At 43.8% G+C, this 25044-nt stretch overlaps 1 protein-coding gene across 1 annotated transcript; it reads right to left on the bottom strand.

Moving 5' to 3' along the window:
* Window positions 1-11143: 11143 nt before the first annotated feature.
* On the bottom strand, window positions 11144-24256 carry arsj (arylsulfatase family, member J). The gene is made up of 2 exons (XM_071905941.2): window positions 23578-24256; window positions 11144-13152 (listed from the first exon to the last, which is right to left on the bottom strand). Exons 1-2 carry the CDS (start codon window positions 23886-23888, stop codon window positions 11757-11759), a joined length of 1707 nt encoding a protein of 568 aa, XP_071762042.1. The 5' UTR covers window positions 23889-24256; the 3' UTR covers window positions 11144-11756.
* Between the last annotated feature and the right edge of the window lie 788 nt (window positions 24257-25044).

Raw genomic sequence — 25044 nt, 5'->3', positions numbered from 1 at the left:
AAAGGATTGAGAGGTTCAGTTACTGTTCGACTGAATGTTGGAATGGGCAAGATGCATGATTTGAGCGACATTGAACGTGGTATGATCATTGTAGCCAGACAGGTACGGTTCTAGCATCTAAGAAATGGACGACCTCTTAGGATTTAGGAGCTGCAGTGTCCATCCAATCCGCTGAAACACTTCGTTGACGAAAGAGGTCAGAGGAGAAGACTGGTTCAAGCTAACAGCAAGTAGAGGCTCAGTGCAACAGTGGTGTGCAGAAGGTCATCTCAGAACCACAACTGGTCCAACCTCAAAGTGGACGGACTACAGCAGCAGAAGACCATGCTGGGTTTCCACTCCTGTCAGCCAACAACAAGAAGATGAAGCTACAGCGGGCACATGATCACCAAATCTGGATGACTGAAGAGTGGAAAAACACCACCTGGTCCAATGAGTCCTGCTTTTTGGCCTTGTTGGCAGGTTAACAACACGAGTCCATGGATCATCCTGCCTGGTATCAACAGTACAGGCTGCTGCCGGCGATGTAATGGTGTGGGAATGTTTTCTTGGCTCACATTCGGCTCCTTAGTACCAACGGAGATGGAGCATCATTAGAACACCACAGCATACCTAAACGTTGCTGCTGACCAGGTCCAGTCTAGCCTTTTGTCAGATGCAAACCTCCAGCGGGATAAAGACGTCCAGGAGCATGACAGTGACTTAAGTTCAGATCTCAACCCAGTAGGGATCTCTGGGATGAGGTGGAACAGAATGTTCTCAGCAAACCTGCAGGAACTGAGTGACGCTATCGAGTCGACATGGATCGAGAACTCTGTGGAACATTTCCAGCACCTTGGTGAATCCAGGCCTTGAAGAATTCAGGCAGTTCTGGAGGAAAAATGGGTCCTACCTGCTACTAGATAGGTGGACCTATTACAAACATCATAGAATATGCAAGATATGGTTGTCGGTCATTCTTGTGTTCCGTTCTCTCACTGAGCTAACTTCCGCTGGATATTCCTTATTTTACTTGTGGACCTACTGGAGCCCTCTCGAGGACCCCAGACCCCAGTTTGGGAACCACTGCTCTAGTGGATATATGCAAATTCAGACCATATCGCTGTTCATGCTTGGTGATCTATAGAATACACAACGCAGATAGATTATGTCAAGCCACAAGTGGACCTGGGTCATATGAAACAGGAACTGGAACTGTTTCTTACAAGGGACCTGATTCATAAACAGGTCAGGTCAGCCACGCATGCAGTTGCTATAAAGCAGATATGGATTTCAAATGGCTTATTTGATTCAGTCTATCAATAAAATGTATGTTTGAAATGATTTAGGTGTTAGATGTCAGTTTGGGGCTGCGTAATTCGGTGTCTTTGTGACAGACAAATTTGCAGCAGTTATAAAAACGTATTCACCCCCTACCTTGAATTTTTGGCACATTATCATGTGCTTAAAAAATTTGCTCAAAATACGTTTAGTTGGGGTTTTTTGGAGTAAAGCCTGGGCAAAATATTGTTTTCCATCAAAATGAGTGGCAATTAGAAACATGTCTCTGAAAGCAGAAAATTCCAATGACAGAGAAACAGTAAAAATATTCACTTTATTCACTTGTGCTACCTGGAAAAAGAATTCTTCAGCATTTCATAACATATATTATTCATAGTTCATCTTTAGGTATTAATGAGACATTTAATGCAACATTAAAATGGAATACTTCACATGGATAAGTCATTATGGAAGGATACTCTTTGATTTGACACAAGTCTGCTGGGAAACTGTGTTAAATCAATTGCGTGTGGCTGAGGTATATGTGCGCAGATGGGTAAGATTCCAGTCTTGTGTACTGGAGCTATGAAGTGGGATGAATTTCCACTTGTCATTAAAAATATCTAGAATCCATTCATCTTTAAGGGTAAGAATTAAAAAGAAATAGCTGGGACTAGCTGATGCAACCCTCATGTTCCCTGCTCTATGTTGTTTCTATTGATTATGTGAAGTGTTGCATGAAGTGTTGCATTCAAGTGTTGCATTCAGGCACAATATACTGTATGGGTATAAATAATGATTTGTCTTGTGTGTGACCCCCTGTCATCACATTGCTTTGGAACAAGGTTTAATAAGGACTGCAATGGAAACAGGTTCAGGACCTTTTCACATCATTCGTGACAATTTTTGTCAAATTGATCAAATGAAGAAAGAAGAAAGAACCCAAAAGAAGGATTTCCACTCCAGAAAGGCTTCCAAACATGTTTGATTCACATTGTTTGAAGATGGATCATACAAAAAATAAACCCCTCTCCTTCCCATGTTTTTTTCAGCATTCCAGCACATGTTTATGATAATCACTATACATATTCTTTAGCCAACGCAACACCAAAAGAGCAACAGTACAGGATGACTGACAATTTGGCAACATTACACTTTCCCTCACTCTGCCCTGCCCAGCTCTTAGGTGGTCTCCTATACTGTCATTAAATAAACAGGGAAATCAGATTTTTCTAAGATGGAGATTTTTATTGTAACATACAGCGGTACATTTTCCCTCGCTTCCCTCACTCAGCATGTGGAGTTCACATAAAGACAGCGTCCAATCTTCCCATCTGGTTGTGGGAGAGGCGTGGAGGGGAAGGTCTGTGGGAAGACCCCAGAGGCTTGAAGAGATCGAGCTTTTAGCGCTGCATAAAAAGTTACGTAATTCACACAGCTACGGTTTGACTGATATGGGTTTTTGAAGGCCGATATCGATGTCAATATCAATGTTTGTTTGGTTTTTCAGCATATTCTTTTGGGTCTATGGGTTTTTGAAGGCCGATACTGATGCTGATAGTTTTTGGATTGAAGCTGCTGATAGCCGAAATTTTGCGCTCATTTTCAAAATCTTTAAATGTGACCATTTTCACGGCAACAAAGTGCTGTATAGATAAGATTTTGTTATTATATTTTTGTTAATTGTGTTAAAGATTACATTTATTGAGGAACACACAAAGTGCCAAAGTGAAAACAAAGAAAAGAATTAAGGAGGTATGTGTAGTAAAGGAAAATAAGATTGTTGTTTTTTTGTTTTCTTTGTTGTTGTTTTTTTTCAAAATGCTCTTTTCACAGCATAATTTTTTGTGGTTCCGCACTGGGGTTTGACTGATATGTGTTTTAAAGTGATACAGATATTTTTTGATTGAAGCTGCTGATATTGGATATTTTGTATCAATACTCAAGAACTTAAAAAATGACCATGATCATGCCCAAAAAAATCCAATTTCCCTCAGAAGTGTATTCTTGTCAGGGTGGAAAAGCCTCTGAAACAGCAGTTAGACCATCATGGGACACTAAAACTCTCCATTGAAACCCTGGATGATAATAATACTAATAAACATATTCATGCATATTTGTGTCGAATCCAATCAAAATGTCTCACTAGAATCAGTTCAGGTTAAGTTCTTCCCATAGACAACCGGTGTAGTATTGATCAATTCTACATTATAAATATGTAATCAATCAAACTGCATCATATCAGAGGTGAACCACACTGACTGGTCTACTTTTTAAATAATTTTGTCAAACTTATATATCGGTCTAACCCTAGCTCTACACACACACACACACTCATTTCGAGACACACTAACACACATTCCGAATTCCTCCAAGTGGAAATAAATGGAAAGGTGATCTTGAGGCTGAAGTCATGAAACTCCAGCCCGCTATTGTCCAACCTCTGGAGGCTCCGTACCGATGCCTCCATTTCTCATCGCCTCCCATTCCCTTCACGCCCGCTGACATGTGACAGGTGGACAGGTTTAAAGTATCGCAAGCTGAAATGTGTCCAGTCTCTTTTTCTTTTTTTTTACCCTCCATTACTGGCCATGGAGAAAAAAAAGGGAGGAGGAGGGAGCGCTTGGGTTTCTGCCAGGCCAGTGAACAGCTGAGCGGCCCAGTATGACTCTCCAGATGGAAGGAATCATGAGGAGACGATTGTCTCACCCCCCACCCCCACCCCCCACCCCTCCTTCCCGCCTCCTTATCCTGTTCGACCCAGCGAAGATCCTTGGAGCGCTGCCATTTCATTTCCCCTCCTCCCTCTCCTTTCCTTCCTTTTTATTCAATTTCTTTTGTTCTATCTCTCTTCCTCCGCTTCTGTTTCACATTTCCCATCTCACACTCTGTTAATAGAGAGCTATGGGTTAGACTGAAAATTTGGCCAAAAGTAGGCCTTTTTATTAAAAATTGGTCAGTTTCGCCCACCTCTGATATGATGGATATGATGCAGTTTGATTGATTGCATATTTATTGTAGAATTGATCAATACTACACTGGTTGTCTATGAGAAGACCTTAACCTGAACTGATTCTAATGCATTAGATTTCACACAAGTCTGCATGAATATGGTTTGATTATTATTATTCTTTTATATCTGAGCAGAGAAATCATTCCAATGTGGTAAAACCTGCAGTGAAATCTGCCTCGCTCTGCCTTAAGGAGCTGCTAAACTACCTAAAACTATTTCATCAGTATGGCTTTCAATGGAGAGTTTTAGTGTCCCATGATGGTCTGAATGCTGTTTCAGAGGCTTTTCCACCCTGACAAGAATAAATTCTGGGGGGAAACACTGAATCCTTGGAAGTAGAATCCACCCACTGGACGCTGCTCCCAAAGGGTATAAATGTATTAACACCTAGACAAGTGATGTTTCAAGCTCAGTGCTGTTCATCAGACCAGTCTTCCTCAGTCTGATGAAGAGCACTGGGCTGGAACTGTCGCCTATCTAGGTGATAATGAATTGATACACCTCGGGAGCAGCTTTCAGTGGCTGTACTCTACTTTTGTCTCATGTTTTGTATTCTTTTAGGAACCCGGGTAAGATTTGGATATGCATACTCTGCTCAAAACTACTGAATTCTTGAGATTTGGGAATTTTTATATCGGTCTTCAAAAACCCATATCACTCTACACCTTCTTAGGCTATGTTCAGACAGCAGACAAATCCTATTTGTTTTTCAAATCTGATCATTAAGGCTGACTGTCCTCATTGTAATTTACAAGTGACCAGATCGGATTTGCGTGTTTAAACAGTGGAATCAGTTGCTCCCATCAGTACATTGGTTGTCATAGGAACGATGCAGGCGTGTACATGCTGACTAAGGGCAAGTTAGCAACATGGAAGTTTCTTTCTGAGCTGTCTGTCTTTTCCTCCTACAGAAGGAAAAGCTTGAGCACCAGAGCAGGAGGAGCAGTTGGAGGACACACACACACACACACACACACACACACACACTCATTGCGTCTGGTTGGGGGACGGAGGCCGGAGTGTCAGATCCAGTTGGAGTTGACGTACCACAGCTGGACCTTCACCTCCTCTTCAACCTGGTTAAACTGTGGGTCACGTCACCGGAGCATGATAGATCGACATATAAAAATGCGGTATTTAAACACAACATACAGTTTAAGGCACGCACGCACACACACACACTCACAAAACACAGTTCAAGGCAGACGTGTGCAGACAAAAGAACAATACACAGCAGACAGCACACTCACAGACATGCATTTGATGATAATAATAATTATTGCAATAAACTGTATTTATGTAGCGCTTAATCAGAGTTTACAAAGTGCTTTACAGAAAGACATAAAAAAGAATAGTAAAACATGCTGCATAAGGAGGAGAAAACTGGAAACACATTCATAGGAAAATTAGAACAATACATTAGAAACATTAAAATTAAATGAGATTACAAAACAAAAATAACAACGCAAGATTAAAAGTGGGCAAGATCAAAAACAACTGTACATAAAGCAAGTCTAAGAAAATGTGTTTGAAGAAGACTGTTGGATAGTTAGAATATTATAATAATACAATAATAATAATTTTTATTCATACAGCACTTTCCAAAACACAGCTACAAAAATCGAGAGCAAAAGCAACGAAAGAGCAAGGTAAGAAATAAAACAGCAAGCAAGAAACATTAAAGTAAATCATAAAAGGCAGGTCAAAGATAATTAAAAAAGGTAATTTGATAACAGCAAGTCTATAAAAGTGAGTTTTAAAAGTGATTTCAAAGATGATACAGTACAACAATGCAGCACTCATTCAATCTCTCTTTATCTCTCTCTCCCTCTCTCTCTCACACACACACACAAACACAATCACCTCAGATAATAATAGTAAATAGTCAATAGTAAAATGAGTAATTACAATAACTGAACCCACTGAAAAGAATACAGCAAAGATACAACATTTTTTAACATCTACACGCAATCACGAATACACAAACAGTTTTATTCTGGAAGTCATTAGCCACAGCTCAGTGAAACCCTGATATCCCCAGTGTCTCCTTCCCCCCTTTCTGCTTATTTTACTTGACGTCAACTTAAAATAAAGGCAAGTGGTATCGCACACATCATTCGGACCACACCATTAATGAGGGCAATTTGTAAAAGAGAGTAACACACTGAAACAGCATGCTTGGACATGGACCAACCTCCTAGAAATACAATACGCTCAGCAAGTGTTGTGTGTATTACCTCATGTTTCCACCCTGATGCCTATTGCATAAACACTAATCAAACAGGGACGGGACTGTGTGTGTATTTGAATAATGAGGAAGAGATGAGTTAAACATGACATCACCGGTCAATTAGCGAGGAAAACAATGTTCTTCATTCACTCGATGTGGGACTAGAGACTAGATACAAGACTCTTGTATTGTTCTGGTCTGACCCGCCATTCATTATTATTCATGGTTGCGGTCACTGTCCTGGGTGGGCTTTGGTCGAAAAGGGTCATCATAGACACTAGTAGGTCTGAGGTGGTTACGAAATTTGCTATTCCACTGGCTTCAAATGAAAATTGAAGCTACTACATGTAGCATTTTAACATCAGTAAATCATTACCACATTAATTTTGAGACATTTGTAAAATAGGCTAGTCAAGCATGACATAATCTTTCTGCCCAAATATGAGATTCCGGATCCCACCCCCTTGTTGGACTAACATGAAAATGAATATGGGTGTATAATGATTGCCTCCAACTATGTCTGAGGCTATTGACAATTTTGCTAGAGGTTTCCGTTAATATGGATTTGTTTCTTTGATGAGGTGGATTTTGAAGCTGCAATGAAAAAAAGAAAGACTTGGTATAGCTCTAACCTTGTTTAGCATTCCAGTATTTGTGCCTGACATCACTTCTTTCAGCACTGCATGACATGAGTGTCCCTTTCACCACATACATTCTCTCCTGGTATGCTAGCAGTGAGTGAGATCATCCACAGTATGGCGGTTAGAAAAATATTTGTTAGTCCTCTGTCATTTCAATTAACATGATTTCACACATTTAGAGGACATAACAATTGGTAAATAGGAAACAAAAATCCTATATAGTTTCAAGGGTCCAGATAGAATCCAAAAGTTATAATATGACAACAATATTATTCTGGTTTATTACCGTAAATGAAAACTAGACCGTTGCCAAGAAGACTAGCAGCCTCTACCAGCCTCTACTCTGCATTTTACATTGTGTGCCACTGGGTCAGATTTGGCGGGAAATCTGCTGTATTGCTTTACAGCACAAAACAGGAAGAGGGCGCTGTTCTTCCAGTGCAAATGGACCTAAAGCTTTTTTGTTAGGAACAGCCTCGGTGCGACAGGAAGCAACAGGGTTTATGGGAAATAGAAGCTACCAATCATCTTGACCATGGTCTCATTTGTTTACGGTAATTGTACCAAGGTGTCACATTATTTTCACAATGATATATTGATATTTAAAAAGTGCTACACATGCATCACCTTCAAAGGCGTGGGGAAAAAATCAAATCACACTGTGATTCCAAACACAATTGAATGTGTAAGTGTAGATAAGCAACGTGGCGGTATGTATTGGCTGCGGTACACCATGTGCAGATTGAGCTCTGCGCTTGATTAATTCTGAGTGAGAGTGGATAGGGAAATCATCCTGGCTTGCGTCCCGGAGTGCTCTGCATGGGAAAACAGGGAGGAGGAAGACCGACGGAAGGTAGAGGAGTTTTTTTCCTTTCGGAGCGATGAGGGCAGTGGAAGAGGAGGAGGAGGTGGAGGAGGTGGCAGGTGGTCAACAGGCCTGGAGGCTGAACACTGCTGAGAGATGGATGGCATGGTGCGTGTGTGTGTGTGAGAGCAAAATCGAGGCCTTCCCGCAGAAATAGCTTGGCCCTTGCAGCACAGCTGGAGCACCAACAAAAAACCCCCACAGGTCTGGACTTGAGCGGAACCCTCATGAATGAACAGAAGGAGAGAAGGGAGCGCACCTACATTGAGGAAAGGAAGGAGAGAGGGGAAGAGAAGCAGAGGATGAAGAGAAGCTAAAGCAAGAGCATGACAAGAATAATGACGGGATAAAAAAAAGGAGACAATATGAAGGGTTGCAAGGGACAGATGGAGGAAGGAGGAAGGAAGGGAAGGAGAAAGACAAGGGAGCAAGAGGATGTGGAGAGAAGTACATGACAAGAATTATGAAAGGAATAAAAAGAAATATTGCGGTGTGAAGGGAGTGGCTGCGGAGAAACGCAAAACGGGTCCAAATGTTATAAATCGGAGAAAGAGAGAAAGAGCGAGTGCTGGATGTCTGCTGAATGCCAAGAGAAGTTCCAGTTGTGCATGGATGAAATTGCTCATTACAGGAAATCCCCATGTCTGGAGTAGAAGTACTAGCCAAGAAAGTCTGTCCATCAACCTAATTCACTCTTCTCCCCCCTCTCTCTCTCACACATACTTAAAATCTTCTCATGGGCACCAATAAATGTCAAAGCTAATAGTTGGTCTAACTCATGGCTGTGTATGGGGAGCTGTAATTACAATAGAACAGCATGTCTTTCCAGCAGGTACGGCATGCACTGCGTACGCGCGAGTACGTGCGTGCATTCTTGCACTTCCTACTATCACAAGTATGTACAGCAGCTCCTTCTCCCACAGCAAAGAGGATGCATCATCTTTATCATCTTGACACGCTAATCGCTGACCCTTGAGATCACTTCCTGGGCGGGACTTCCTACTGCACCGCCGACGAACATGACAGCAGCCGTTTCGTGTGCTTGTACAACCGCTCAAATATCTCCACTGCGTCTTGCGAAAGGAATGTCACACGTTTGCCAAGCGATCCGAAAGTACAGTTATACGGTGCTGTAATGCCCCGAGGGTGTGTGCATTGCAAGCGTTAAATGTGTTTTGGCGTTTTTGGGTGGCGTTCACAAGAGGTTTCTTGGATTCTGTAGCGGTTCCCGATGCTCTTGGACAACAGCTGCTCAATATTTGTCTCATTTTTCATCACTTGGGCTTGGGAGAGAGCGAGAGACTTTATAACACGAGCTCAGCTGAGTCATGGTGTTCAGATGTAGCTCTTGGCAGCGAGGTGGCCTGTTCTTTCCAGTTGGCTACGCGTAATTCGGCTAATTTGCACCTTGATCATGCGGAAACCTAAACTGTACATATGACTGTTTCACACGGGTGCCCCAGCTGAAAGAAAACCGCCACAACCCCGCAAAGATCTTATTGCCACGCTTCACTTAGATCAAAGTTGTATAACAGCACAATCCATCACATTTATTTTCTCATATCATTCGCAATGGGCACTAATGGGCATTCTTAAAGTGAGGCGGCATGATGAGAAAGCTTGATGTATTGCCTTAAAGCTTGGTTACAGGAAAGCAAATGCCCTCTTTTTCCCATAAGAGGGATTCTAATGCCCATAATTCAAAGCAAATGTGGATTCCCAGTGAATCCAGGGTTTAACCATTTGTGGCGAACGAGAAGCCCATGGGGCCGCAGATTCAGCAAGACGTAACAAAATAAGAACCTGATCTCCTATAATTCTCAGCTGCAGCTCATAATATAGAGAAGGCACCCCCTGTCTTCATTTCAAGTTAGTGTTTTATATGGTGAAACTCTTCAAGAGCGAAGCTGAGCTCAACCCTGTTAAATTCAGATGAGAAAGTCAGTCGGCCAGTAAGGCCTTTTTCAAAGCCTATGAGATCCATACATTAAGGACGTAAAGTCTGGTTCCCATGGGTCGATGCTGGCCACTACACACCAATCAATGTGATCTAGGGATTGAGGAGAACCACTATGAGCAACCAGATTAGACCTCACCTGGTCTGGATTTACAGTAGTAAAGGTTAAAAGGAACCATCTTCATTTGAGCAAAGTTCTAAGGTCTGGAAACGCCACTGAAGGTGAGTTAATGCTAAAAGGCCTGAAGTCATAACTTGGCATCAACTACAGTGGAGAGGCAGGGGGATCCAAGTTTGTCTGGATGGGAGGGATATGCTGTGGTATTCTTTCCACGGGTAAGCCCCTCGCTCTGGAAAGCTGGAGCTCCAGTTGTTTGGTGTATAATCAAAGCAGTTTCTTGCTTTGCGATTGTATGGGGATGCTGGGACACCTATTTAGATTGGAACCGAGTTGTTCGTTACAGCCCTCAATTGGTCTTGAAAGCTGGAAAAGAAAAGGGGATACGGGCACTACGTGAGTTGGCATGAAAGCTAGAACAGCAACACTCATTAACAAAGCCCATAATTGACAGCGTGTTTTGTTGCAATCCATTTTTAGGCAGCTAGAGAGCTTTTAGGTGCATTTAGAAGTCATTTGGTGTCATTAAAATGGCTAATTGGCCTGTAAAGTACAATAAACCATCTACTAGCAAACCCGATGAACAACAGCTTACCTCAGTCATCAACATTTTGAGCTTTGAGAGATTTGTGCCTGTTTATATGGGTGCCAAGCAACAGAGGCTTATGAAAAATACAGTGTTACTGATTGCAAGTTATGTAGACCATTAACATCCTATGTGAATAGTTCCATTTGTCTTTTTTCCCCTTGATCACAACTGCTTATACACCATGACTGATGAGGCAGGCATTTTTCTAAGGACAGCAACAAAGGACTTAGCTCTTTATCGCTGGTCAGATCCAACTTTATAGTATTTGCCATGAATAAATGTACTTAGCAGCCACGTGTCAGCAAATGCAAAGAAAGTATGGAAGAGATGTTAAACTCTTTTCCAGTCACAAAGGCACTGACTCTCATCAAAAATAAGAGAAATCTGGGTGTAATAAAAACATCAATAAACTCCAGAGAGAGCTTGAAAGCCAGTGCGAGAGAGAAAGAGAGAGAGGTTTATGTCTGGGGCTTTTATTTTGTCAGTTTGTCTTACATTCAGTTTGGCCTGGTGCCAGACCAGACATATCTAAAAGGGGGGAACAACATCTATTATTCTAAAGTTCAGACAGACTGTGCTTATGAAACCAAAGTAAATCATACATCAACTATCACATCACATAAATCCTACATCTGTTTCCAAAATCCTGCATCACTGCAATTGACAACAATATAATTGAACTATATTTTATTTTATTTTTCTCTCGCCAAAATATATGGCACTGTCTATGAAGATTTATTTTTTTTTACTCTAATTGAAATATAGATCTACAAAACAATCCAAAGGTCACAACAGTTCAAGCATGCAATAAAATCTAGAAAAATAAACATTCTTTAAATGCCCTAACATTAGTTTGAGGTCTTCGGTGTGTTTGGGCATGACAGTAGTGTTTGAACGAGTGGATCTCTTCCTTATTTTCTTGAGGCATTTAAAAAGGTCCAAGTTATTTTTCATACAGTACATGCTGAAATCACCAGTTAAAACTAACTGGGGTTAGAATGTTTTAAGACGGTAATCCTGTAACACAGGATGTGTGTCAATCCCTGAGATAAGTCAACTGAAGTCTTTCACAAATGCTGTAGGCTACTCTTCTGACTTCCTTTTTAACTTCCTATTTTTCGCTTTCTTTTTCCGCCTTCTTCTAGCCAGGTGGTTGGTGAGTAGGTTATTGTCCCTCTCATCGTCCTCATCGTCCTCCTTCTGCTCCTTGTACCAGGGTCCCCAGACCCCTCCGTTGTACTGAGGGTTGGAACGCAGGTCTTTCGCCGGGTAGCGTACCGGCACTGCGGTCTTGTTGTACTGCGCTAGCCGCATTAGCATCTTCTTCACTATGTGCGGGTAGCGCTGGGACAGGTCCACTCTCTCGTAAGGGTCGGCTGTGATGTTGAACAGCCAGACGGACTTACCTCGGTCCCAGCGGACGCGCTCGTTATGCCAGCGATTGGTCAGCAGCTGGTTGGAGAAGGTCTGTGGGGGCACCCAGTCGCTGTAGCCGGGGACACCCGTCAGGAGTTTCCAGTGGCCCACCCGGAGGGCGGCCCGGATAGCCGTGTTCCACAGGCCGTAGCCGGCCTTCCAGGAACCGTTCTTGGCCTTGACGTAGATGGGGTCGATGTTGTGAAGAATGTCCTGGCGAGGTGATGGCCGGCCTTCGCTGATGGCCTCCCAGACATCATACCCATCCAGGTTTAGATCTTCATCTAAAGTCCCTTCACCCAGGGTCACCAAGGTAGGGAACCAGTCAGTGATGTGGACCAAAGCCCGGCATCTCGTCCCTTTGTTGACCAATAGGGGACTATGAACAAAACCCACTGCCCTGATGCCCCCTTCCCAGTACGTGGCCTTACTACCCCTCAGGGGCCAGTTGCTTCCCCCGGCCAATGGCTGGCCTCCATTATCTGAGGAGTACACCAGAACTGTGTTGTCATAATAACCGTAGCGTTTTAGAGCTACCGTGAGGTTGTGGATGGCTTCGTCCAGACAGGACACCATGGCAGCGTATTTACGGCGATGCAGATTTGGAATGCTCTTGTAGCGTTCGAGGTAGCGGGCAGGAACCTGCAGTGGGGAATGAACTGCCTGATAGGCTAAGTAGAGGAACAGAGGCCTGCGAGGGTTGTGATTGGCTACGATGTTGATAGCCTTTTGAGTAAGCATCACGGTTGAGTACAAGCCACGGTCCTGTTCCCAAGCCGCCTCTTCCCCTTCATGCAGATCGTAGCCACACATGCCGGGCCCTTCACATTTGTAGTGACTGTAATAGTCACCGCTTCCTAACAGTGACCCGAAGAAAGAGTCAAAGCCACGCTGGGTGGGCATGCAGCCTCGCTTGTAGAAGCCCAGATGCCACTTGCCCACCATGTGAGTGGCGTAGCCCGCTTGCTTGAGTTTCTGGGGCAAGGTGACATTTTCCAGGGGCAGGCAGTTGGGCTGGGTAGCTCGGATGATGGAATGCTGAAGGCCAGTGTGGATCTGGTACCTAGAACATAAAAAAAACAGATGTCAGTCCATCAGTCACACTCGTTAACTATTTTTAAGAAATATGCTGCTTTGATGAAAGCTGGTCATCCAGTAAACTGGAAGCAAAGGCCTGAAAAATATTCCAAGGTTTGGAAGAAAACTTTTCCAATAGAAAATATCTTCTACTCAAAACTGCAAATCCTGCATCCACTAGCCGTTGAAAAATAAATTAATCTACTTTAATGGAGGGAAGCACCATGACATGATGATTCAATTTGCCATGACATTACAGTGTTGATGGTGTTATGCCTTTTCTTTCCTTCCTTCCACTAAATGACATTCACCACTTGGCTGTGCTTCCCAAAATGGTGAAAAGGCTTCCTCTATATTCTTTGCTCAAATTGTCGAGAGTTCCACAACTAGCACTCGAACGGGTCCAGATAGGGTAATGGGCTCTGCTGCATGAATTTATTTATACAATATCTACATGCTACTGTATGACATTTCAATAAAATAATCCAAACACCAGTCACCCGGTTTTAGTAATCCATTTAAAATGTAGCCAATGTGAGTTTATAAAACTCAAAATTAAGTTTTTCGCCCCCACAAAGGAATCCTTTCATAGACCATCTGAAGGCAATAGGTTGACTACCCACAGAGAAAATCTTTGTATAGGGGATTACACAGTGATACATTATTCAATCCAATTCTAATTACAATGGAAGTCGTCCAAAGCTAACAGATTTAAGCTGACAGGAGAGTGCTCATTGCAGGCTGGCAACCCAAGCACACAGTGATGTTTCGACTGATGTCCAAAAGCAAAATGAAAGGGGGTGGATGGATAATAATAGTGGAAGGAGGTGCCCAGTGCAGAAACAGAAGATCTGTCATTCAAAGCCAGCCAGGAAACTAAGCTGTGACCTGGGGCTAATGAGGTGCCTATGCTGTGGCAGCCATCTTGGCAGCGAGCTACAGTGTGTTGACTTAAGGCCTCACAGTGCTATTGATGGGAGAGTGACAGAGACCGTGTGTTGAACAAACAGAAGGATTTCTATAGAAAGTAACTGGTGCTTATGGATGTGATCGTTCGATTCACTTTCACTGCAAGTGAAAACAAACTCAAAAGTGCTTTTGACCATCGAGAACTGGCACTTGATTTGACGTCAAAAATCATTCCGAAATTTGGGGTTGTGGATTCTTCATTCATAATTAAAAGGTGCAATAAGTAATGTTACTGCCCAAAGCACAAACAGACCATAATATATCTGTGGGGAGTCGATAGAGTTGTTGATCAATATCAATGACTCAATGATTACTTGGCCAGCTGCTGAGATTTCTAGCTTTCAAAACTCACTTGTGTAGGAGGAGATAAGTTCTATCACTACTGTTGCAATTCTGTCTGGGTACCAATAGAGATCAATAAAGTGCATAGATTAGTTAACAGACCTGCAGTGGAAGATCCCATGTACTCTCAGTGTTGGGGGTAACGCGTTACTGTAATCACATTACTTTTTCCTATAAAGTAAGGCATTACTGTTCCAATTTCAGTAATTACATTACAGTTACTGATCTAACAGATAGCTTGTTACGTTCGTTGCATTACATTCTTTAGCCTTTTTAACCTCTTTATTGGTGTAATATCTACGAAAGATTCCCCTCATCTTATCCTGCCTTCAAGTCATGTTGGAAATATCGGAATTACAGGTAGAGTGCACATGAAGGAGCTAACAGAGTAGTAAATACGACTCGAAAACTTGGAATTTAATGCTGTCTGCTGTATCTTTATTAAAAATCTTAAAAGAGAGATTTTGTGTCTGCGATTATTTAGATACTTCTGCTGGTAATGTGGCTTAGGTCTACAATATTTATTGGCCCAGTGAACGCAAGTAAGCATAGCACAATTGTTTTAGGGTGTAACGCAAAAATAATGTAACCAGTAGTGTAACTAATTACTTTTCTTGAGGAGTAACTTTTTCATTACTTTTAAGAAAAGTAACGAGTAATGTGTAACCCCAAAATGTCTAATATAATGTATATTCGGTTTGGCACTTACTGCAACTGTACCTCCTTGGAACGCAATCAATAAAAAACATAGGAACGGTAGGATAAGTGGCCCGATTTTAAAAAGCCACTATGACTGATTTTTGGCTAGTCTTTCCTTTGCTGGAGTGGAGCAACAAAGGCCCACTTTTCAGTCCTCCAAAGTCCTATAGGTGACGGCCACTCTTGGCACACACCGAGGCAACCTGGGACTTCGGGAAGCCGTCGCTGCACTTCAGAAAACCAGCACAATTACCCCTGACTTCATCTCTGTCTGACTCTTCATTTCTGCTTTGAGAGAGAGAGCAAAAGAGAGCCAGGAGACAGGGATCTGAGACAGCCAGATGCCTCTTTACCACCCTCCCTCTTTCCAGCCTCCTCCCATCCCTCGCTCTCTCCCGAGGCTAGTGGTGCAGAGTCAAGCTGTCACCGGGGAGAGGGAGTGAAAATAAGTGGCTGGTTTAGGTTTCGAGAGAGGAGGATTCAGTTGGAGGAGAACCAGAGGGTGGTCAGGCCTAGCAAGGCTCCATTCCCCATGGAGTACACAGAAGTCCTTCAAGCTCTACAGCACTGTGTAATGTGTACAACGTTCCACACACAGCGATAAACTCACAATTTACAACGGGAATCCTTCCCTAAACAACAACAATGTGCTAACACACATACCCCCATAAAACCATATACCACAAGCACAGAACGCAACTGCACACAGATACACACTCCCCTCCGTGTAGCACAGCTGGCTAGGCCATCATGCTATACTTGGGGTAATTTATAGGTGATTCTGATTCGGTTTGGTCTACGTTTACTTAACCTTGGCATGATATACGAGTTCTGTAATATGAAGGTGCTGAAGTCAATTTAAACAAATCCTCAGCACCAAATGCTTAGTTATTCACACTTTTGACACCATATGAAAGAGTTTCTTTGGACATTTTAGGTTGTGAGAATACACAGAAACACCCCTAGGTTTGGCGTCACCAGCAGTAAGAGAAACCGAAATCTGGTGAATTTATTTATTTGATGAATTGTTGGAACACTCTTTCGGTTTTTCACACTTAATTGGTTGTTCTCCAGAGTATTTCGCCTTAAAGAGGTTGACGCAGCATTAGCCTGTCAGGCAGATGGTGAGCAGGGTCCGTTCGGCTGCATTAGGATAATTGTGGAACTTTGTGCGCACAAGTGTGTGTGGGTGCATGTGTGTGTGTAGCTATATTACTGAGATGGAGAGAGTGATGAAACGTGAATGACGGTATGAATGTCAATCTACATGTGTGGATGAATCAGTACTTGTCTCATCTGTGTGTACGTCAGTGTTTGTGAGAGAGTATACAGTTGTATGTGCATATGAGCATATCGTTGGGTGAAAACCCAGTATCTCCAAACTTGGCTTGTTTTAAGGGGCATCATTTTGTTTTAAATGGCACATTGTCACCATAGAGATGAGTAAAAAGAGCAGAGATCCAACAGAAACATCTAGTGAAGAGATCATATATAATGAAGCAAAATGCTGTAATAGTGAAACTGCTTTGTTATATGTCTTTTTGGAGCACCGTACTGTTCAACTTTCAATTGAAGTTTAAACATGAAAATCACCAAAACTGGAGTTAAGAGGTTTGCACATGGCACCAGCGATATGCATGTTTATTTGTGAAAAGACAGCAAAGGGATTAACTGATGGACCCCAAGGAAGAGGGGGCTAAGAGGGTAATGGATTACTGTCGCTGGCAAGGTCCCTACAGCGCAGTATAGAAAAGTAGCTCTCATAGAGAACTATTGAACACATGTAACACCACCCACCCACCACCTCCTCCTTCTTCTTCTCCACCAACGCGTAACCAATGGGTCTCATCTCTCTACGCCAGTCGCAATTGGCAGCGGCGCTCCCAACAAACCTGGCAGCACAGTTGTTTGTTCTTCAGGGCGGTTTACGCTGTAATGTCTTGCACTGAGCTGTACTAATTCAATAAGCCGCCGGGGTTTGATGCCTCCAAAGCCTTTACAAAGAAGTTGGGCAATTTTTGAGTGGTTAAGGACTTGGCGAGATGACTCCCGGGGATTTCAAAAATGGTTCCCAGGACGCTTTAAATGTTTAACTCGTAGGGTTCATGCGGCACGATTTCAGAATTCGATACCTCCATTCAGCGCAAGTCTTTGAGGATCGGGTCAATGAGTACAGAATTCAAAATGAGACCGCACCGGGCCCCGATGGGAGCCAAGAGAGTGTCTTGGTTTCATATGGCGCTGGGAAGATTTCTCGTCACTTGGTGGTCTAGGCAGGGGGCGCGCTGAACCCCAACTACAAACATGCACACTGGGGAATAGAGGAGGCATTGTTGTTCTGTCAGTAGGTGACGCAGTACGAATGCAATGAACTAACAGAGGGATGGGAATAAAGAGGAGAACAAAAAGGGAACATGTGTCTCTGGGTAAGAGGACAACATCAACAAGTCTACTGAGCCTGGCACTAAAATAAGGGTTTTCACAGAAGAAGAGAAAGGAGCCTGTTTACCCCATCCACCATTTTGTTGAAAAGATCCTTCATCATGCATCCATAATTCACACTTAACTCCGGCTCCCTACAAATTGAAGAGCAAGCATTTGTAAAAACATGTTCTCCATAATCACTCCAGACTGTTTCCACAAGCAAAGCACACGTTAATTTTAGCCTCCTTATTTGCCTATAAATGTCTATAAAGTGAGTTTTGGAAGCAGTACACTCTATTATCTTCATTATTGTTCTGCATTCATTCCACATACACATAGAAACAGTTTTCCACTCCCTAGCCTTCACTTTATTTGTTTTTATTTGTCAAGCCGTTTGCATCAATGCCAAGACAGCAGTGGGATTGAGAGGAAAAGAGGGCCTCACAAAACCAAAGTCAAAAACAATAATGAGAATGGACACATGTGCCTGCATGTGTGCATTTGTTAAGACGTGTGTGTGTATGTGTACATGTGTGTGTGTTTAAGACCCTACCCCTTAAGAGCCCCGACCCCTCCTCACCCAGGAGTCCTGCAGGTCTTGGTGTTCACATACCAAAAGGTTACAGGCATGTAATGAGAATGTCATGCTAAGTGCAGTCTGGGATCCCTCCACAAATCAGTCAAGCCGACCTAAGGTCTTGATGGAGAACGGTACAAGGTGGAGCGCAGAGATTTCCAAAGTAGTCCTGCTCCATTTCTCAGAGACATGGGGGAGGTTCACGAGGGAACTAGGCATTGGCCTTGACTTTGCAGGTTTTGGGGCACTTGAAGGACAGTTCTAGGTCTTTAGTATTTATGAGGCCTTAAAATAATGACTGCAGTTAACAACTGCCTTCTGGATATACCCGCCTTCCCTCCGTCCCTCCCCATGTCCAATGTAGCTGATTTACAGGCTCCTGTTAAAACCAAGCCAGGCATGAATGGGCAGCCACAGTGCAGGGGCCAAAGTTTGGAGGTCAGACATCTCTGCATCCGTTATCCAGAAAAGGTGAGGATTCACGCCACGGACAGGCAGTGAAGCCGGTGGCTCGCCTCCACATCTTATCACGCCTGGGGCGCTGTTACATTCCTCGCGTGAAAGGCAGAGTTATGATCTTAAACGCCACTGTAATCACGGTATCTCTCTGGTTTATTTACACAACCGCTGAGCCACAAGGCCAACAAATCACACACGCCATTAAACGCAAATCACCAAGCGCCGGCAATCGCCGAAGTCCCACAAGACAAGTGCATTGGCCACTGCTCCAGCCACTGAGGTTCTGGAGGTTCCCAACCAGCCCTGCTACCCAGGCCTGGGCCAACCCATGTAATACTGTTCCACGTCCTCCCCACATATGGTTCAAATAAGCAGCCTCTCCTCAGCTCTCTGCATCTAATCAAATTCAGCCTCGGAGCCGTTCGGCTCGCTTAGCTCTTCCCTTCCTCAGTCTCCTCGCTTCCTTTCTTCGCTATCTCTGCACCGGCCTTCAGTCTTGCTCCTTCCTTGGCATTTGTCCTCTTAAGTTTTCTATTAAACTCACTGTTACAAGTAATGAATAAATTCTGTCTTCTCTTCCGCTTCCTTTTCAATGCTCGAGAACACCAACTTGTCCTTAAACCTCCCCTGTTCAGTTATTCGATGCCTCAGCCATCCACTTGCTCAGTTCATTGTGTGCAACTTAAACCGGTGTGCAAAGACAGAAGACTGTGAGGGTGAAGGGGGGGAAGTGAAAGAAAGAGTGACAGATCACTGAAACAACAAGGGATGGGTGACTGAGAGGCTAAGACGAGTGTGAGACGAGTGCGGACTGACGGCCAGTGTCTGAATGAGTAGAAGACTGAGTAATGCGGGGTGAGGAGCAGAGGGAAAAGGAGTAGCTTTGAGCAAATAAACGACCGCTCTCCCGGTGGTTTAGTAGAGTTTCAAAACCAGCGACCCGTAATATAAGAGCACAGTGTTCAAGGATGACAGAAGTGCTCTTGAAATCCAGCCGCTATCCTCGCTAGCGATCTGCTCGTCATTGCCCTGGGACCCCCGGGGCACATTCCCAATCATTTGTTTGTTGATGGACGGTAGTTCATCAGCGATGTAGGAGCCAGATAATGAAATGTAATTTAGTCTTGCATCAATTTTTCTTTGCTTGACAGGTTTCCAAGCGGGACCCCTTTGGAAAGCAAGTCCAAAAGAAGCGGTGGGCGGGAGCGAGTATGAAGATTTCACAAAACCAAGACCATCTGTACAGTAGAAATACAGTCGTCTGAGACGTTAATGGAAAAGTTACAGCAGCTACTATTTATTGGTATTCAGTGCAATCTGACAAGCAGGTGTGCAGCAGACCAAGATTGAAGAAAAAGAAGGGAAAGGCTTTGAGATACAGCTACTGATTGTCACTAGGCCAGTATTGTGTTTATTATGCATGAGACGTGTCAAAGAGGCCACATGCCGGATTTGTCTGGACAAGTAAGTTGTCATGGCTCTCAAGCTTTGAAACATTCATCTTTGACACTCCAGAAGTGTGTTTACTAAATTACAGAAGAACTCCATCATCCAAACCACCTTGTCTAAAGTGGAAAGCCCGGATTTTGGAGCGCACGTTATTGGCTCGCCATGTCACGTATGCATTCCTCCCACATTTTTCATCTTCAGAGACTGCCATGAGCGCTGCTACAGAGGCAACCTCTGCCCTCTCCTTTGGCATTTTGCTTCTCTGCTCAGAGAAGATCAGTGAGTGTGCGATGGGGTTGAAGGGCGTAATAATTCAGAACTTGAAGGAGAACTCCTGCTTTAAGCCTCTAATCTCATCAGTGCAGCCTAAAGAAAACCAGACAGGTCGAAATGTTCTGATGCCAAGTTGCCCGGGGGGGCGGGGCAGTGTAGCAATCTTTTCTCAAGCTTCTATGACTAGAAGGTTAAAGTGCTTTGCTATGGTTCTAACAGGCATTTTTGTGTCTCCACCTCTTCTACAAATCTCCCAACTCCCTTTCCTCTCATCTCTCTTGGTCTTCGTAACCTTGTCAGTTCATACAGGTGATGACATATGAGTTTCTTCAGAGTCAAAGTAGGTGAAACGCACACCTGTAGTGATGAGGTGCCGGTCAGCGAAAACAAGCATAAAAATAGTGGAAGTAGCCGCACACTTGTAGATCCGATGCAATAATTTATTGAGACATTAACAACCAATCAATTCTGACGAAAATCTTATGACAGTACTCATCTCTTGCACAGCTCTCCAATACAGTCCTACAGGGCCAGTGGACACTCTTTCTTTCTTTCTTTCTCATACAGTTTTGATGCTACATTGTCCATTGCTTCAGCACTACAGAGCAAGCATCAATATGTTGAAAAAGACATGCTTTGGGTGCTTTTGGGGTTGTTTTTTTGTTGTGTAGACTGTATTGGAGAACCGCATAGGGTCCAGGACAAAAATGGCTGGAGTTCTGGTTTACAGGGAGCTCCCTCTGTGCTTCATTAGCAGGGGTCATCCCTGCATGTTACCGTCAGGGTGGTGATCAGCCAGAGAAGACTGTGGGCTTCTGTGTGTGTGGAGGCTGCAGCTTGCTCTCCAGTGTTGCAGGTGTTGTGTTACAGCTGAGGTGGGGGAGTTCGCGCAGGACAGCAATCTGCCTGTCAGGGATCTTGGACAAGTCGGAGGTTCTTCAGAAATGCCCTTGCCCCTAAACCATTTTTTACTGCTAGAATAATGATAGCATACTCCGCAATCAGCGACTGGAATGATCGTGTGTAGGTCATGTCCTTTGGTCTTTGGAACATGTAAGGGTGTGTTTTTACTTAAGGCCTGTTGCACTTCATCAGATCTTAAAATCGAGAACTCCCCTGACTTTTTCACTCGAATGCCTATAGCTTCACATCAGCTTACTCAATGAGATTCAGCAGAACTTGGAGAAAGGGAAGGAAAAGAGGTAAAGAGCGGCCTTCCCCCTTCAATACCGCGTGACGTGAACGTGCCCTTGAGCTATCAGGATGTTTATTTTGACCCGTCAGTCCCGTAGGGTCTAGTTGGTCATTTATGAGGCAAGACAACCTGTCCATCTGCATGACAGTTGAGAAAAACAGTTGCGTGCAGCGAGTGGCCCACAGAGGTGATTTCAACGAGTGTACAAGAAGAAAAAAAAGGCAAGAAGAAATCAGATCACGTTCGTTTAGCATGCAGCCGGGGTCAGATGCAGGTGGTTGCCATGCAAACGAGCCTAAACACATTATAAGAACCAAAGCAGACTCTTATGAGGTGCTTATGTTTTGGATCCAAGATTTTATTGAGTCTACTATTTGTCTTGACTGGTCTACGCGAGGAGTGTGCCAAAAAAGATTGTCAATAACCTAGTTCTCAGTGATAAAGTCAGTGGAAGGCTTAGAGAGAGGAGAGAAGTATAACATTTTTGACGTTTTAATGTTAACATGGGCTTGGAGCGTTGGCCCAACGATGGTCAACATCTGTTATAGTCTCTGAACGAGGCAGCAACTCAGTCGGGATCAGATCAGCCGTCCTGGCATGTAGAAATATCAGATGGCGGTTTTCCTCTCACTCACAAACTCACACACACTCCTGTAACCCTAAGCATCTTCTTCTTGGTGGTGGTGAGGGGGGGGGAGCACCGTCTGTTTCAAATCACAGATCCACCCCGCTGCTTCTTTCCAATCATCCTTTCAGGAGTATAAGCCTGGAAACCTAATTGAATCTACACCTACATTTCCATATGGACGTCCGCCGCTTTGTTTCTTCGGTCGGAGATGGGCCGGTTTACTGAGCGCAGAGGAAAGCAAAGTAGAAGAGGGTGCACTTTGCTCATTATTTTCTCGGACGCCTGCCAAAAAGAGGTGCCCGGCGAGCCTTCCCCCCCTGTTTCCTAAGGAGTGGAGCAGATGGCGCAGGCGCTCGAGGAGAAGCCCCGCAGAGCGCCGCATGCAAAGAGGAAAACTGCTGATGTGAAACATACTGTAAGCAAACTACAAAGCGAGACCACAATCAAACCTTCCCCCCCGTGACATACGGTAATCAGCCCCTCTAATATCTTTAGAGTTTCCTGCTGCCCACCAAAATACTAGCTTGCTAGGAAAAGCCGACTGCTGCCCCATTTGCAAACACTTAAGAAAATTGGGATGGAAATGCAGACCTTGCTGGTGTCCTTGCGGTACAGGAGCAACGCCAACACCCACTGGTGATTTTCACATCCAGTGGTTTAAAGTCCTAAAACGGCTTTAGCTACATCTTCATATGCTTCATATGAAGATGTCGTGTGCTGTTGCCATGCACGCACGTCAAGATCTTTGAAAATAATGTTCACTCCATCCGTGCCTGCAGTACATCTTGCACTTGCACGCACCGGGGCGCATATTACTGACTTCACTGTAACCATGTGTGAAACATGTCCGTGGAGATCGGCGTCATCGGTGATCAAGCTATGTAATGGACTTGTCATTTTGACAAAAATATCAACTTGGACTTTATCAGACAATCCTGTTTGTATCGCATTAGAGGAAAAACCGGCTTGGAATACAGTATATGGAATTAAAGCATACACTCACCTAGTTGTTCATAGATGACAACCTGCACACTTTCAGTACATTACTACACATTAGCTTCCCAAACTTTTTCATATCAAGAACCCCCATTAAGATGCATGTTAGACTGCACCGACCCCCATTTGATAACATTTAAGCAAAGAACCCCATCTAAGAAGATTGTTTTGTTGATATGATTTACTACAGGATTACATAATTGTCTTTACTGTAGGTGGGGAGAGTGAAAAAGAGTGAACCCTATGACCTAAACAGTTATCCTTATACATTCTCTAATTTTGCTGGTTTATTGGTAGTGAAATAACAGAGAAATTAAGCTATTCCTCATTTTGCTTGATGGTACCCCCATCAACGGCCCCTGAAGGTCCCCGGACCCCAGTGCAGACTAGTAGACACTACCTGCCAGTCATCAGTTGGCTCCTAGACGGGCTGCAGAGAGGCTGCACGTAGTAATTCTCCAGCTTCACTCCCTCCGCCGCCAGCCTGTCCAGGGTCGGCGTTTTGATCTCGGACCCGTGGTACCCGACATCCCTGAAGCCCTGGTCGTCTACCAGGATAAAAACGATGTGCGGCTGAGTGCTCGGCTTGTCAAACTCGTTCCCTCCATTGCGTCGGTTGGCGTTCCAGTTTTCCCACGACAACTGAACGCTCCACGTCTGAGAAACGATGAACCCGAGGAATAAACTCGCCGGCACCCACAGGAAAAACATATTTCTAGCCCGATTTAGACCTGGAAAAGTGGCTGCTAGGAGTCGGTGGGACAAAGTGTGTGTCGCACATGTTCAGGGGTAACAGCAACACTTGGAAATTGGGTTCGCATTGTAGCCTATTCAGTCATTTTCGTCCAACCATAGACCGCTGACAGCTTCTCGGTTTGCACAAAAAAACCACAGACACTACTACTAGGCTGGTGTTGCTGCACAGATAAACTACAATAGTGTTGGTTAATCCACGTGGAAACAAAATAAAAGTCCCGGACAGCCCGTATTTCAGCTTGACACAACACTTTGCACGTTGCAAACATTTACATTGACAGTCGAGTCCGTAAACACAGCTTAAAAACTTCTCTTAAAAGTGAAATCTGTCACTTGGTGCGTTCAGCCTATAATTTCTTCGAGTGTGTGGTATTTGCCGAATGAGGCTCAAACCTCCGAAAGCAAACTAACTTCGAAAGCGAATCCACCTTGCTCACAGCAGACTCCCTCCATCCTTCCTGGAAACACTCCTTCCACGCCGAGAGCCCACCGAGGACTGAGGGCAGAGCCAAGAGTCCACATTAGGGCTGGATGTCTTGTGGAGAGGCAGGTCCATGTGTACCGTAACTTCCCCGCTGCACCGCTGCTGCACCAAACTACATTATGACGCGTTCATAGGCAGCTCGTGAAGCCCTGCGTTCGAGTTGGAAAGTCGCAATTATGACTTCTAAGTTCATTCAAGTGCGCTGCAAGAAATGATGCTGCATTGAGTCATGTGGGGATGACCGTTGGAATGACTGGATGGTAAAAACAAAACAAAACAAAACAAAACAAAACAAAACAAAACAAAACAAAACAAAACAAAAAAACACCTGCTGTCAAGAACCTGTCAAGACACCATGATTGATGTTTTCTGTAAATGTTTGGTTGCTGCCAATCAGTTTTGTTTACACTAAAAGTCACAATGAAATGGAAAATTACTTTTTCACCTTGTTAGCTAATTCTCCAAGTTTTATTTTAGGGTATTTTTATATCACAATCCCATTACTTTTACTTCCAGGGAGACAGCATATTTTTAGTGGTTACTTCATCATGTACCAGTAGGCCTACATAAAAAATTCCAACTAAAAATACCATCACAGTTTTTTGAACAGTCCCTCCCTTACAGTAT

Source organism: Centroberyx gerrardi, chromosome 23, assembly GCF_048128805.1.
Source record: "Centroberyx gerrardi isolate f3 chromosome 23, fCenGer3.hap1.cur.20231027, whole genome shotgun sequence".
Taxonomy (NCBI): Eukaryota; Metazoa; Chordata; class Actinopteri; order Beryciformes; family Berycidae; genus Centroberyx; species Centroberyx gerrardi.
The sequence above is the reverse complement of the archived record's forward strand: the minus strand, read 5'-3'. Positions and strand labels throughout refer to the sequence as shown.

Coding starts and splice junctions, on each gene's coding strand:
- arsj (XM_071905941.2), bottom strand. CDS start 23,888: ATGTTTTTCCTGTGGGTGCCGGCGAGTTTATTCCTCGGGTTCATCGTT. Junction 13,153..23,577: donor AGCCAACTGATGACTGGCAG/GTAGTGTCTACT, acceptor TTTATGTTCTAG/GTACCAGATCCACACTGGCC.